The sequence below is a fragment of the Chiloscyllium plagiosum genome, unplaced genomic scaffold (genome assembly GCF_037043375.1).
Source record: "Chiloscyllium plagiosum isolate Xiang-an unplaced genomic scaffold, Cpla_swu_hap1 HiC_scaffold_25, whole genome shotgun sequence".
In the NCBI taxonomy this organism is placed as follows: domain Eukaryota; kingdom Metazoa; phylum Chordata; class Chondrichthyes; order Orectolobiformes; family Hemiscylliidae; genus Chiloscyllium; species Chiloscyllium plagiosum.
The window spans coordinates 39,804,715-39,816,918 of NW_028270163.1; the positions used below are offsets into that span (position 1 = coordinate 39,804,715).

Genomic DNA, 12,204 nt, shown 5'->3' on the forward strand with positions numbered 1-12,204 from the left:
AATTCTTGTACAGCTGTGTGCACACTGCACCTAATTCAATTTTGAAACTTCAAAAATCTTTTTAAAAATCAGGATGTACGGTATAATCAGAATTTAGCAAATACATGACTGTGTAGTGAAAGCTCATAAAGTCATGCACAATGTAATCAGTACAATTTGCTCCGGAGCATGTAAATTATACAGCCTGACATTACTTAACTGGTCCATTTGATGTAACTCATCATTAACTGGTATACATCCTGTCTGTCTAAATAAAGAAATTAAACAAAACAAAGCAAAAATAGTGCTTTGTTGTGCGTTGTCAGACACAGCACGGAAACAGCCTCAGGTCCCATCCCATTGATATGTCCGCAAGATATAATTAGCATGAATTTTTGCTTGTTTTTCTTAGGAAGTACATTGCCTGTGGAGATCTCCCTCCCAGTTCTGATTATGATGTTCACTATTTATAGCAACAGCATGTGAAAAGTCTCAACCAGTTATTGACATTGTCTGTCTGAATTAGGTAAATTCTCTCATTAGCTGCTGGAAATGCCTCGAAACACTATGCTCTTGTCATATTTGAAATGTGAACTGTTGTAAGTGCATCTTAGGAATTAAATATTTCTTTAACTTCTCCACTACTAACTTTTATTAAATACCAGAAAATTTACATTGTATTTCTCATACTTAGAACTGTGGCAACAATTAACTTATTTATTTTTCTTACTCAGAATCAAGAATGACTGGTTTGACAGATTCTGAAACAGATGAGAAGTTCATTGTGTGATCTGCCCCATTTTGGGCTAGTGGTGCTTGAGGGGTTGGGTAACTGCGTTTCTTTTTAAGAGGTTTGTGAGTTCCTTTCAGTTCTTCTGTGCCGCCTCTGCATATTCCTGATAAAATCTCTCCATGTATTTGGTGACTTCTAAATGAACCGTCTCCATTTAGTCAGTCACAAACAAGGATCCCCTGTGTGGGTACGTTAGACCTCTTACTCGTAGAATCCCTACAGTGTGGAAGGAGGCCATATGGCCCATCGAGTTTGCACCAACCCTCTGAAGAGCATTCCATGCAGATCTATCCCTGTAACTCTGCATTTACCATGATTAATCAATCTAATCTGCACATCCCTGGACACCATGGGGTAATTTAGCATGGCCAGTCCACCTAACCCAGACATCTTTGGACTGTGGGAGGAACCTAGTGGAAACTCACACAAACACAGGGACAACATGCAAACTCCACACAGTCACCCAAGGTTGGAATCAAACCCGGGTCACTGGCACTGTGAGGCAACAGCGCTAACCATTGAGTCACCATGCTGCCTTTTGAAGGTGCTTTGAGGATATGCCTGAAAGTTTTCGTTAGGTAAAAACAAGGACTGCAGATGCTGGAAACCTAAGTCTAGATTAGAGTGGTGCTGGAAAAGCACAGCAGGTCAGGCAGCATCCGAGGAGCAGAAACATCGACGTTTCGGGCAAAAGTTTTCGTTGCCTCCTTGGATCTATCCCTAACCCCCACAAACCTAGTTCTGAATAGAGCAATTATTTTGCTTGTCTGCCATAAGGCATACAATTAAAATGTCCCACCCAGCAGAACTCATTTTGAAGAGTGAGTAATTAATGCCTCAGTGCAAGGCAGGTGAACTTGGCAGAAGACACTGCTACTTTTATCTTGCTTGCGAACAAATTTGAAGGATCTTGCAAAAGCTTCCCTGGGATGCTTCACATATGGCGTCAGCTGCTTGCTCTGGATTGCCCAAGTCAGAGGCATAGGGGAGCACAGAAATCATACTTTTGGTCTCATATTTGTGATCTTTGTCTTCAGATTCTCTTTTCCTCAGTTCTGCTGGAGCCTCAAAGATGCTGAAAAGGATCTGCAATTTCCAGGATCTTGTTATTTGTGGTAGTTTTATTGTATGCCATCACCGAGCAGGTTGTAGGTGACAGTTTCTAAGAGCAGCAACATTTGTGGAAGATATTCTACAAGCCTTCATGATTGACGGTCAAAGGCTTCCTTGAGATCTATATAACACAACAGTTGGTGTTGTTGCTAACATTCTGTTGACTTTTGTGCCCAGCCAGGATTGTGTCTGTACCTCTCCATGGATCTGGAAGGAGCTCCTTGCCCACTGGGCAGTAGGGTGTTGAACAGGATCCTTGCAATGAGCTTCCCTGTGACGGATAGTGGGGAGACTCCTTTGTAGTTAGCTCAGGTAGACTGAAATGTTTTGTGTGTTTACGACACCAGTCAGATATTGTGTTTTGTGGACTGTTTTGGAAGTGTAAGTAATAGCACAGAAAATGGTTCTGGGAGCATTTGGGAGGTAAATGTACAGAGGAACCTTGATTATCTGGCATTCGATTAACTAAATTTCGGATTATCCGAACAAGGTCCTGATGCTTGGCTAACTATGTTACCCAGCACTCGACTATGCGGCATTCGACTAATCAAACGAAATACTCCCCGCTCATGTCCTTTGAATAATCGAGGCTCCCCTGTAATGGGGTTGGGAACAGCATCATATTGTGGGTCTGATAACACTGATTGATAAATGGCAAATCCATTTATAGCACAGTGCCTCACGGCACCCAAATGAAACAGGAAAGATTCTCCAAATCATTGTTATGGCTTTTTTTTTGTTACGAGAAAGTTCTCAGCATTGTATGTTATTTTTCAAGCAAGCAACCCTTGGGTAGTCTTTCTAAATAAAGTCTCATTCTCAGAATATGACTTGGTATTTTTAATATGTAATCGGAGCAGTAACGTGAAAGACAAAATTCTCCAGCCCCATCTAATGGGGAATGAAATGGCAGAGAAACTATATAAATGTGGCTATCCTCATGGAGGAAAATGCTAAAAACCTTCCAGAAATAATGGAAAACCAGGAATGAGTATAAACAAGGAACTGCAACACACTAGAATACTAGAGAAATTAATGTGACTCCAAGTAAATAAATCACTTGAACCTAATAATCTACATTTCATAGTGTTAAAGAAGATAGCTGTAGAGATTGTGGATGCATTGGTTTTCATTTTTCAGAATTCTACAGATTCTGAAATAGTTCCTGCACATTAGAAAGTGGCAAATGAAACTCCAATATTTACAAAAGGTTGAAGAAAGAAAACAGAGAACTAGGAACTTGTTGGCTTATTATCAATCATAGGGAAATTGCTGGTATCTATTATAAAGGATGTGATTGCAGGATATTTAGAAAATAGTGGTGGCAGTGGACAGAGACAAAGTGGATTATTGGTGTTTTTTGAAGACCTAACTAGCAAAATAGATAGGGCTTATTGGTGGATGTGACATATTTAGCTTTTAAGAAAACTTTTGATAAGGTCCCACACAAGGGTTTAGTAAATAAAATTACAGCACATAAGACGGAGGGAATATACTGGCATGAATTGAGAATGTTTAATGGACTGAAAACACTCAGTAGGAATAAATGGATCATTTTCAGTTTGATAGTGGAATATCACAAGGTTGAGTGCTTAGGCCCTAGCTATTCACAATCTATGTTGGTGATTTGGCTGTGGGGAATAAATGTAATATTATCAAGTTTGCAGATGACACAAAACTAGGTGGAAGTATGAGTTGTGAGGTGGATGCAAAGAATTTTGAAGGAGATTTGAAGAGGCTGAGTGGGCAAAAAAAAATCAGTGACTGAAAGTTAACTTGCAGTTACAGCAAGCACTTAAGAAGGCAAATGGTGTGAGCATTTGAATATAGGAATATAGGATTGTTTACTGTAATTATATACAGGGAGAAAGTGAGGACTGCAGATGCTGGAGATCAGAGCTGAAAATGTGTTGCTGGAAAAGGGCAGCAGGTCAGGCAGCATCCAAGGAGCAGGAGAATCGACGTTTCAGGCATGAGCTCTTCTTCAGGAATGAGGAAAGTGTAATTATATACAGCCTTGAAATTAATGTGCAGTTTTGGGTCTCCTTTCCAAAGATATATTTGCCATTGAGGGAATGCAACAAAGATTCACCAAACTAGTTCCTGGAATGGAAGGACTTCCTGTGAGGAAATATTAAGTGTACTGGGTTGTTGTTCTCTGGAAATTACAGGAATGAGAAGTGATCCTAATGAACGTGCAAAATTCTGGCAGGACTTGACAGGGTAGGTGTTTCCCCTGGTCAGGTGTCTAAAACCAGGGTATACAGTCTCAAAATAAAGGGCAGGCCACTAGGGCTGAGATGAGAGGGGATTTTGTCATGCAGAAGGTGGTGAATCTTTGGAATTCTCTGCTCCAGAAAGTTGTGGAGGCTCAGTTATTGAGTATGTTCAAGACTGGGATCAATGGATTCTACATTTTAAAACCATGAAGGGATATCACAAGAAAATAATGTTGAAGTAAAAGAGCGGCTTTGAACTCATTGGATGGTGGAGTGCGCACAAAAGGGCTGAATGATGTACTACTGCTCTTATTTTGCATGTTCATGTTCTAGTTACATTATATTATTATTTGTTGCAGTTCTACTTTCGTTTAACCTGGTGCGGTAATTGGCAGATAGAGCAAGCTACAGTATCTAATTCCTAATTTAGTTTAGATGTTGAAATATATAGTATGTAATGATCCCTTGATTCTGTGATATTGCAGGCTCTTTTCCACCCAAACAGTGGAGCAGCTGGACAATTTGGGGATTTGAAGACTATCCGTCTGAAGCAGTACAAAGCTTTCTACCTCACAGGTAAAGAGAAGCCCATACATTCAGTAAATGTGCCATTTTTATATTAGTTAAGTACCTCAGGATTGACATTAAATGGTTATAAACAGCTAAACATCATTTACTGAAAATGCAGTAGGACATGTAACAGACTGATGTGCTGATAAACAAAATTGTAGGAGACCTTTAAAATGAGTGGCAATTTTTTTAACATGTTCTAATATGTACTGTCTGTTATATTTTGAATGTTTGTTTTACTTTCTCTACACAGAAGATTCAGAGGTTCCTTTTTTCTAAACATATTTTTAAAAAAACCATGAATTCACAGATTTAAAAATTATTCACCAAAACACTGAGATGGAAGGGTATTTGAGGTACAGCCTCATTTCAACTCTTTCTTTCAGGAGTCAATATTTTAATGTCAATAATTCCACACTCCTATCGTTTTCCAAATTGGTTGAGGTGCTGTACTTATTTTCATCTTGATTTTCATGAAGCTTCATGGAGATTGTGACATTCATGCACCTTGTTAGTTGAGAGCAGAGAAAATCAAACCATGCTGTCTCACTGCTTCATCCCCAGTACAATTGTGTTGAGTTCTTCCTGCAGATTCAGTCAACATGTCAACATGATGCTCCACATGAGCAACTTGTGAAATCTTCACTTTGTTAACTCATGCAATGAAATACTTGATAAGTTTGATCAAATGACTTTGAAGAAATGTTGAGACTGGGATAACGGATTTGTAAAGCTTTATTCCAATGAAGTAGTTTTTGAATACGTTGTTAACTTGCAGCAGAACTAAAACACAGAATTGAGGTTTAGTGCTCACAAGGGATTGTGTTCTTATGGTTTTAGGTGGTGCCAAAGCTTGTAAAGGTAAACAAGGGCCAGAACAACAACATGACCCTCCTCTGATATTCAACCTATTGAATGATACTGCTGAACTCCTACCTCTAGATTCTGCAAGTCCGGAATACCGTACTGTGTTGCCACAGATAAAAGTGACACTGAATAACATCCTCTTGGACATCTCTACAGATAACATCTCCTTGGCTGATTATTCGCATGATCCATCTGTGATTCTATGCTGTCAACCAAAGCATGTAGTGTGTAGGTGTGAGAACAAGGCCTGAATCCCATTTCTTTATTTTAGTCATTATTATGTGGAATGGGTAGTGAGCAAGGTGACCAGAGTCTTTGAACTTAACTCAAATATGGAAAATAACTGCTAAAATGAGCAAATAATATTGTGTATGGTAAGTATCCCTTAAATCAACAAATATTTCTTCACACACCATTACTATAATTAAGTTAATTAAATATAAATATAATAAAATAAAATGAAGTCAACTAAAGCACCCTATCCAGCTTCACGGTGGCACAGCGGTTAGCACTGCTGCCTCACAGCACCAGAGACCCAGATTCAATTCCCGCCTCAGGCAACTGTCTGTGCGGAGTTTGCACATTCTCCCTGTATCTGCGTCGGTTTCCTCCGGGTGCTCCGGTTTCCTCCCACAGTCCAAAAATGTGCTGGTTAGGTGAATTGTCCATGCTAAATTGCCCATAGTGTTAGGTGAAGGGGTAAATGTAGGGGAATGGGTCTGGGTGGGTTGCGCTTCGGCGGGTCGGTGTGGACTTGATGGGCTGAAGGGTCTGTTTCCACACTGTAAGTAATCTAATCTAAAAAAAATAACTCTGTGATGAACTGTCTGATTGTGCAAGATGATAGGGCTCTAGAGCCTGGGCTGAAGGGCATCTGCCAGAAGAATTAATTTTTAAAATCCATTCACAGAATGTGGATGTTGCTCACTGGGCCATCATCTACTGTCGATCCGTAGGTGCCCTTCAGAAGGTGGTGGTGAGTTGCTTTTGCGAAATGTGGGTCCATTTTCTTTATGTATACCCACAATGCTGTTCGGGAAGGAATTTCAGGACTTTTTTCCAGTGACACTGAATGATCAGCAATATATCTCCAAGATTGGGTGATGAGTGGCTCAGAGGGGAACACTGGAAATGTCACAGTCTGCTCATGGAAATTCATTCCAACTGTTCCTTCATGCAGTCCCCATTGGACTTCATCAATATTTCTATATTTCCTTACTTTTCTGACTTTATATTCTATATTATGGCATATTTTTCTGTGTTTTAAGATAGTGCCAGAGAGCGGACACACTATACAGCAATTTTTAATAAAATATATGTAACAATAAATAAACCAAATCAAATCAACATTCCTTACAGCAGCTCAGTCAAGCCATTTAATGCAAGAGTTTAAAGTAAGTCTAGCATTGAGAATCTGCATTCTAAAGCCCAAAATGTTTTGTGGAAACGACCAAACAGAACTAGAATTAGCTTTAGTGTCACATACTCACATGAGTACATAGAAAAGCTTGTAAGTTGCCACTTATGGTGCTATCTTAGCTACAAAGATACCTAGGTACAGATTCTTAAGAACAAATTCTTTGGAAAAAAATAGAGAATAAAGAAATAAGAAGTCCAACAATATACACCTTCACATCATCTTAGGTACAAAAGTATAAAATCATAGGAATAAATGAGAAAATAAAGAAATAAAAAGTTCAGAATAACAGATCTTCCAACTCTGTCCATGCTGGGCCTCAGCTCAAGGCCGGATGTACCAAGAGTCCGCTCTGGATTGAGCTCAAGGCTCTCAAGCTAGGGCTTCACGCTGAGGCCAGGGCTTCACGCTGAGGCCAGGGCTTCACGCTGAGGCCAGGGCTTCACGCTGAAGCCAGGAATCCGCGCTGAAGCCAGGAATCCGTGCTGAAGCCAGGAAAGTGCGCTGAAGCCCGGAAAGTGTGCTGAAGCCAGGAAAGTGTGCTAAGCCAGGAATCTGCGCTGAAGCCAGGAATCCGCGTTGAGGCCAGGAATCTGCGCTGAAGCCGGGAATCCGCGCTGATGCCAGGAATCCGCGCTGAAGCCAGGAAAGTGCGCTGAGGCCAGGAATCCGCGCTGAAGCCAGAAATCCGCGCTGAGGCCAGGAATCCGCGCTGAAGCCAGGGGGCCACAATGACTTCAGTTGAGGCTTAAGAGCAGGAGGTAAGAAGAAAGAAGAATAAAATAAAGCAAAAAGAGTAAAAAGGAAAAGAAACGAACAAAGTGGGCGAGCTCCAGCTGAGGAGTTCTTTCTCTGCCGCCAGCTTGAAACACACGAGCCACAGATGAATAAGGAGAAAGCTATTGACGGGAACTCACGTTGGAAAATTCAAAGGAACAGCTGTCCTGCCAAAAGGGGATAAAACAAATATTGCCACTTTTTTCCTTTACATACCTTTCTTTTATTTCCACTTGTACTGTTTGCAGTAAATCACAATGCCTTTCAAAAATCCACAATAACTCTAAATTTTGTTGTTGAAGTCAACTAAACAATATCTTAAATTCTTGAGAAAGGCTGCAGTGGAGGAGCATAGGACAGAGGTACTCAAGTAGATTGGCTTTGTCAGGCTCAGATAATCTCCAATATCAAGCAAAAAAAAAAGCAACAGGACATTTGCAGCAGTGGGCTGGTAGTTGAAAATGGGCAGAAAATGTGATTAAGTCCTGCTATGTAGATATGCTTCTATGTGTGACACACCCTATCTGTCAAATAGCAGATTTTGAACTCCCATTGTGGTGAGGATTTTTTTTTAACTTTCCCTCATGTGGAACAAAGAGAAAGAGTTTATTGTTTTTCCCAGCCCAACCTTGCAATGTCATTTTCTTCAACGACTTGGAACCACTGCCAGTAGTAGGACAGGGAGGAAGTGAGTGCTGCAGATGTTGGAGATCAGAGTCGAAGAGTGTGGTGCTGGAAAAGCACAGCTGGTCAGGCAGCATCCAAGAAGCAGAAGAATTGATCAGAAATTCCCGATGAAGGGCTTATGGCCAAAACATTGATTCTACTGCTCCTCGGATGCTGCCTGACCCACTAGCAGGACAGCCATTTTCAAAGTGGCCCTATGAAAGAGAAGTCTCTAAAAATGTGTTGAGTATCAGCAACTCACTGCAATTACAGCAATTAGGCCTGGAGTCTAATTTCCGGCAGATCTCAGACTGTTGGCTTCTGTTGCAGGCTCAACCTCTGTCATTTTGTAGGCACATCCGACAGAGATTTGCCTGTACTTCCACACACATCATCTACTGTGTCTATTGCTCTCGATGTGGTCTCCTCTACATTGGGGAAACAGGACGCCAACTTGCGGTACATTTCAGAGAACATCTGTGGGACACACGTACTAAACAACCCCACTGTGCTGTGGCTGTACACTTTAACTCCCCCTCATGCTGTCAAAGTCCCCAAACCTCTGCCCTTACTAGGGGTAAAGCAGAAATTTTTTTTAGGAGCCTGTTTCATGATATTGATGAAAGATAACTGAAAGGAGTTTTCACAGGATATGATGATGTTGTGGAACTCCCTACTGATATCAAGGGTAATGAACTGAGGGGGTCAGGAAGAGTCACCATAAGCCACGCACTATGCCTCTTGGTGAACCCATGCAATACTCTGTTTTATTTTGTTATTTTGTCTCAAAGAACAACCATACAAATTATTTCTAGGGCTTTCGCAGCATCTTTGAACTTTGGTAACATTCCTGTGTAACAGTTTGTGGGTTTCAGCAACTGCCTAACTCCTCTTGTTATATATAATATTTTTCTGAAATCCTGCCGGATTGCCCCATTACTGGAATTCTACTCAGCTTTTCAGCTATGTCTGTAGTCTTGGGCTTCTGTAGCTTTCTCGTGCATGCGCAATACCTGCAGGAGATTCTGTGCTAAATTAATTTATTATTATTCAGCTGGTTGAAGAACATGCTGTTGCAATCTGTACACGAGGATGATACATCAAAGAAGCAAACGATGTGCAGTAACTCATAAGCTGTCAATCAGGGCTAATTCTTCAGAGATTCTCTTTTCATTCCCATTAATTCCTTTATTAGATTATGCAGCCATGTTAAAACATTATCTTTTACATTTGTATTGATTTTCTTTAGAGTTTTTGCCTTTAGATGGATGAGATAGCCTGAGTTCTAATGATTACATACATACATATAGACTATTAACTCTTTCAACTTGAAATCCATCTACAAGATATTTCTCTGGAGCGGTGGTGACTGAGGTGAGACTTGAAAGAAGTCTATAGAATTATGAGATGCATAGATAGGATTGACGGTCAGAATCTTTTCCCAGAGTTGAAATATCTAATACTTGGGGGCATGCATTTAAGGTGATAAGGGGAAAGGAGGTGTGAGGGGCAAATCTTTTTACAGAGTATGGAAGGAGTCTGGAATGCGAAGCCAGGCGTGGTGATGGAGGCAGATGTGATAGGGGTGCACATGAATATGCAAGGAATGGAGGGTTATACACCAAGAGAAGGCAGAAGGGATTAGTTTAATTTGGTATCATGTTCGGCACAACATGGGCTGAAGGGCCTGTTCCTGTTCTATTGTTCTATTTAAGATGTTTCTTATTAAATTCTGATATATAAATCTCCCATAATCTGTTTCCAAAAACGGGGTCATGGAGGAACTTGAAATGACAAAGTTGATGTTGAATGATTCAAATTTAGTAGATAATAAGCTAGGACAGGAGTTTCCAATGGAAAATCTGACAACTAATTATGAATGAAATGAATTCCATTCATTCTCTTAGGTTAAAAGTATAGCTCTTGTGGTTCGGAGGTAATATCCTTAACGTAAGGCTGGAGTTGAAGACTCACCTGCTCCAGAAATGTGGTCATGTATTTAAATTGGCAAATTGACTTTCCCTCTGAAAATGTTTTCATCGTTGATACCTTGAGATTCTTCAGCGATGTTCCCACCGTTGTTCAGTATTTCATATGTGCTGCAGAACTATGTTCTACGAGCTAATGGTTGGAGTAGAATGCTTCCACAAATTCTCTTTTCAGAATCATTACCTTAGATAACAAAACTGTCCCAGTGCACTTCAGTGATACATTATAAAATAAAAGGTCATTGAGAAATTTCATAGCTTAGTTAAACGTATAGACACAAATTAAAGAGAATGATTCCGATGGAGAGGGGCCAGGCCATGGAAGGATTTGAAACCAAGAAGAAGAATTTTAAAATAAAAATATTGGTTAAATCTAAATGGGTCATTCAGACCAAAGTGTCTATGCCAGTATTTATATATGTTTGAAGACCCCTCTCTTCTTTCTTCACCTAAATCTACTAGCATGATTCTTTTCACTTTACCCTTCAAACCTACAGCTCAGCGAGCAAACCTACACCCTAAACCTCAACCTGAGCTACAAACCTTCACAAACCTTGCATAATAAATTGTATCAAGTAATTATATCTGCCATTTTTCCACATTTAACCAATTACATTATTTCATCCAGCCCTCACATGCTGCCCATTCCATGTCACCTCTCCCTTTCTATGCCACCCCTAGCCAATCCTCTGCATTGTTTGCATCCCATTCCCATCGCTCTCTTGCCATCCTCACCTTTCCAATCATTTCCATCCCAACCTTGATGGAAATTATCCTTCCAGCCAGAGCAACGTTGTTGTTGAGTTCTAATTCAAAAATCATTGGCATCCCATGTCCCTCTGTGTGCACCAAGCATCATCCACTAAAAGCACCCACCATCAGACATGCCTTTTAAATTAACCAGTCAAAACAGTCTGGACTGATAAAAAGTGAATATTATTAGATTCTGCAAATTTATTAATATCCTTTATATTGACTACTTGCCCCATTCTACTTACAGACTGAGTAATAGAGGCAAAAACCTATCTGATACCACATTGCAGAAATGTTAGAAGCCCTGTACTGATCTAAATGATCTTTCTTGTTCATAATTATTATAATCCAGTAACAGGATTAACAAGAAGTATATTCTATTCTGCTGCTAAAGTAGAGCTGTGTCCTTTTCAGAACCAAAGATAATAATGCAAAGGATGAGTTCAAAAACTGTTTGAAATACTGTTTGGTAAAAGATTTTATTTTGAAAGACCATTGTAAATACTGTAGTCAGAATCCAAGGTTTCAAATTTTGTGATTGTTTGGTTGTGGAAGTTAAGTGTAAGTTGCAAAAAATGTGACTCCAGCTGTGACTAATCTGGGAAGTTCTGTATGCATTGCAATTAATTGTCTCTCTTTGAATATTATACTTCTCTTTAAAAAAGTGTATTAACGCTTACATTAAAACACAGTAATAAAGAGGAGACTTTGAGCTGACTGTATTAAGGTTTATAACTGTAAATATCATGTCACTCTGATACTTTAATCTGTCAATAGCTCGTTAGTTTTTCAAACCACTTTATAAAGTCATAGAGGTGTACAGCACAGAAACAGGCACTTCAGTCCAACTCGTCCATGTTGACCAGATATCCTAACCCAAACTAGTCCCATTTGCCAGCACTTGGCCCATATCCCTCTAAACCCTTCCTATTCATATAGCCATTCAGATTTGTTGTACATTTTGTAGTTGTACCAGTCTCCATCACTTCCCCTGGCAGCTCACTCCATATGCAACACCCTCCATGTGAAAAAGTTGCCCTTAGATCCCTTTTAAATCTTACC

At 40.0% G+C, this 12,204-nt stretch overlaps 1 protein-coding gene across 1 annotated transcript in view; it reads left to right on the forward strand.

The window, feature by feature from the left end:
• Positions 1-11,859, forward strand: part of arsg (arylsulfatase G) — a 65,844-nt gene extending 53,985 nt beyond the window's left edge. Inside the window, exons 10-11 of the mRNA XM_043714831.2 lie at positions 4,590-4,680; positions 5,515-11,859. Coding sequence (XP_043570766.2) covers positions 4,590-4,680; positions 5,515-5,792 — 369 coding nt within the window. The 3' untranslated portion in view covers positions 5,793-11,859. The remainder of the gene's footprint in view (positions 1-4,589; positions 4,681-5,514) is intronic.
• Positions 11,860-12,204: the final 345 nt, after the last annotated feature.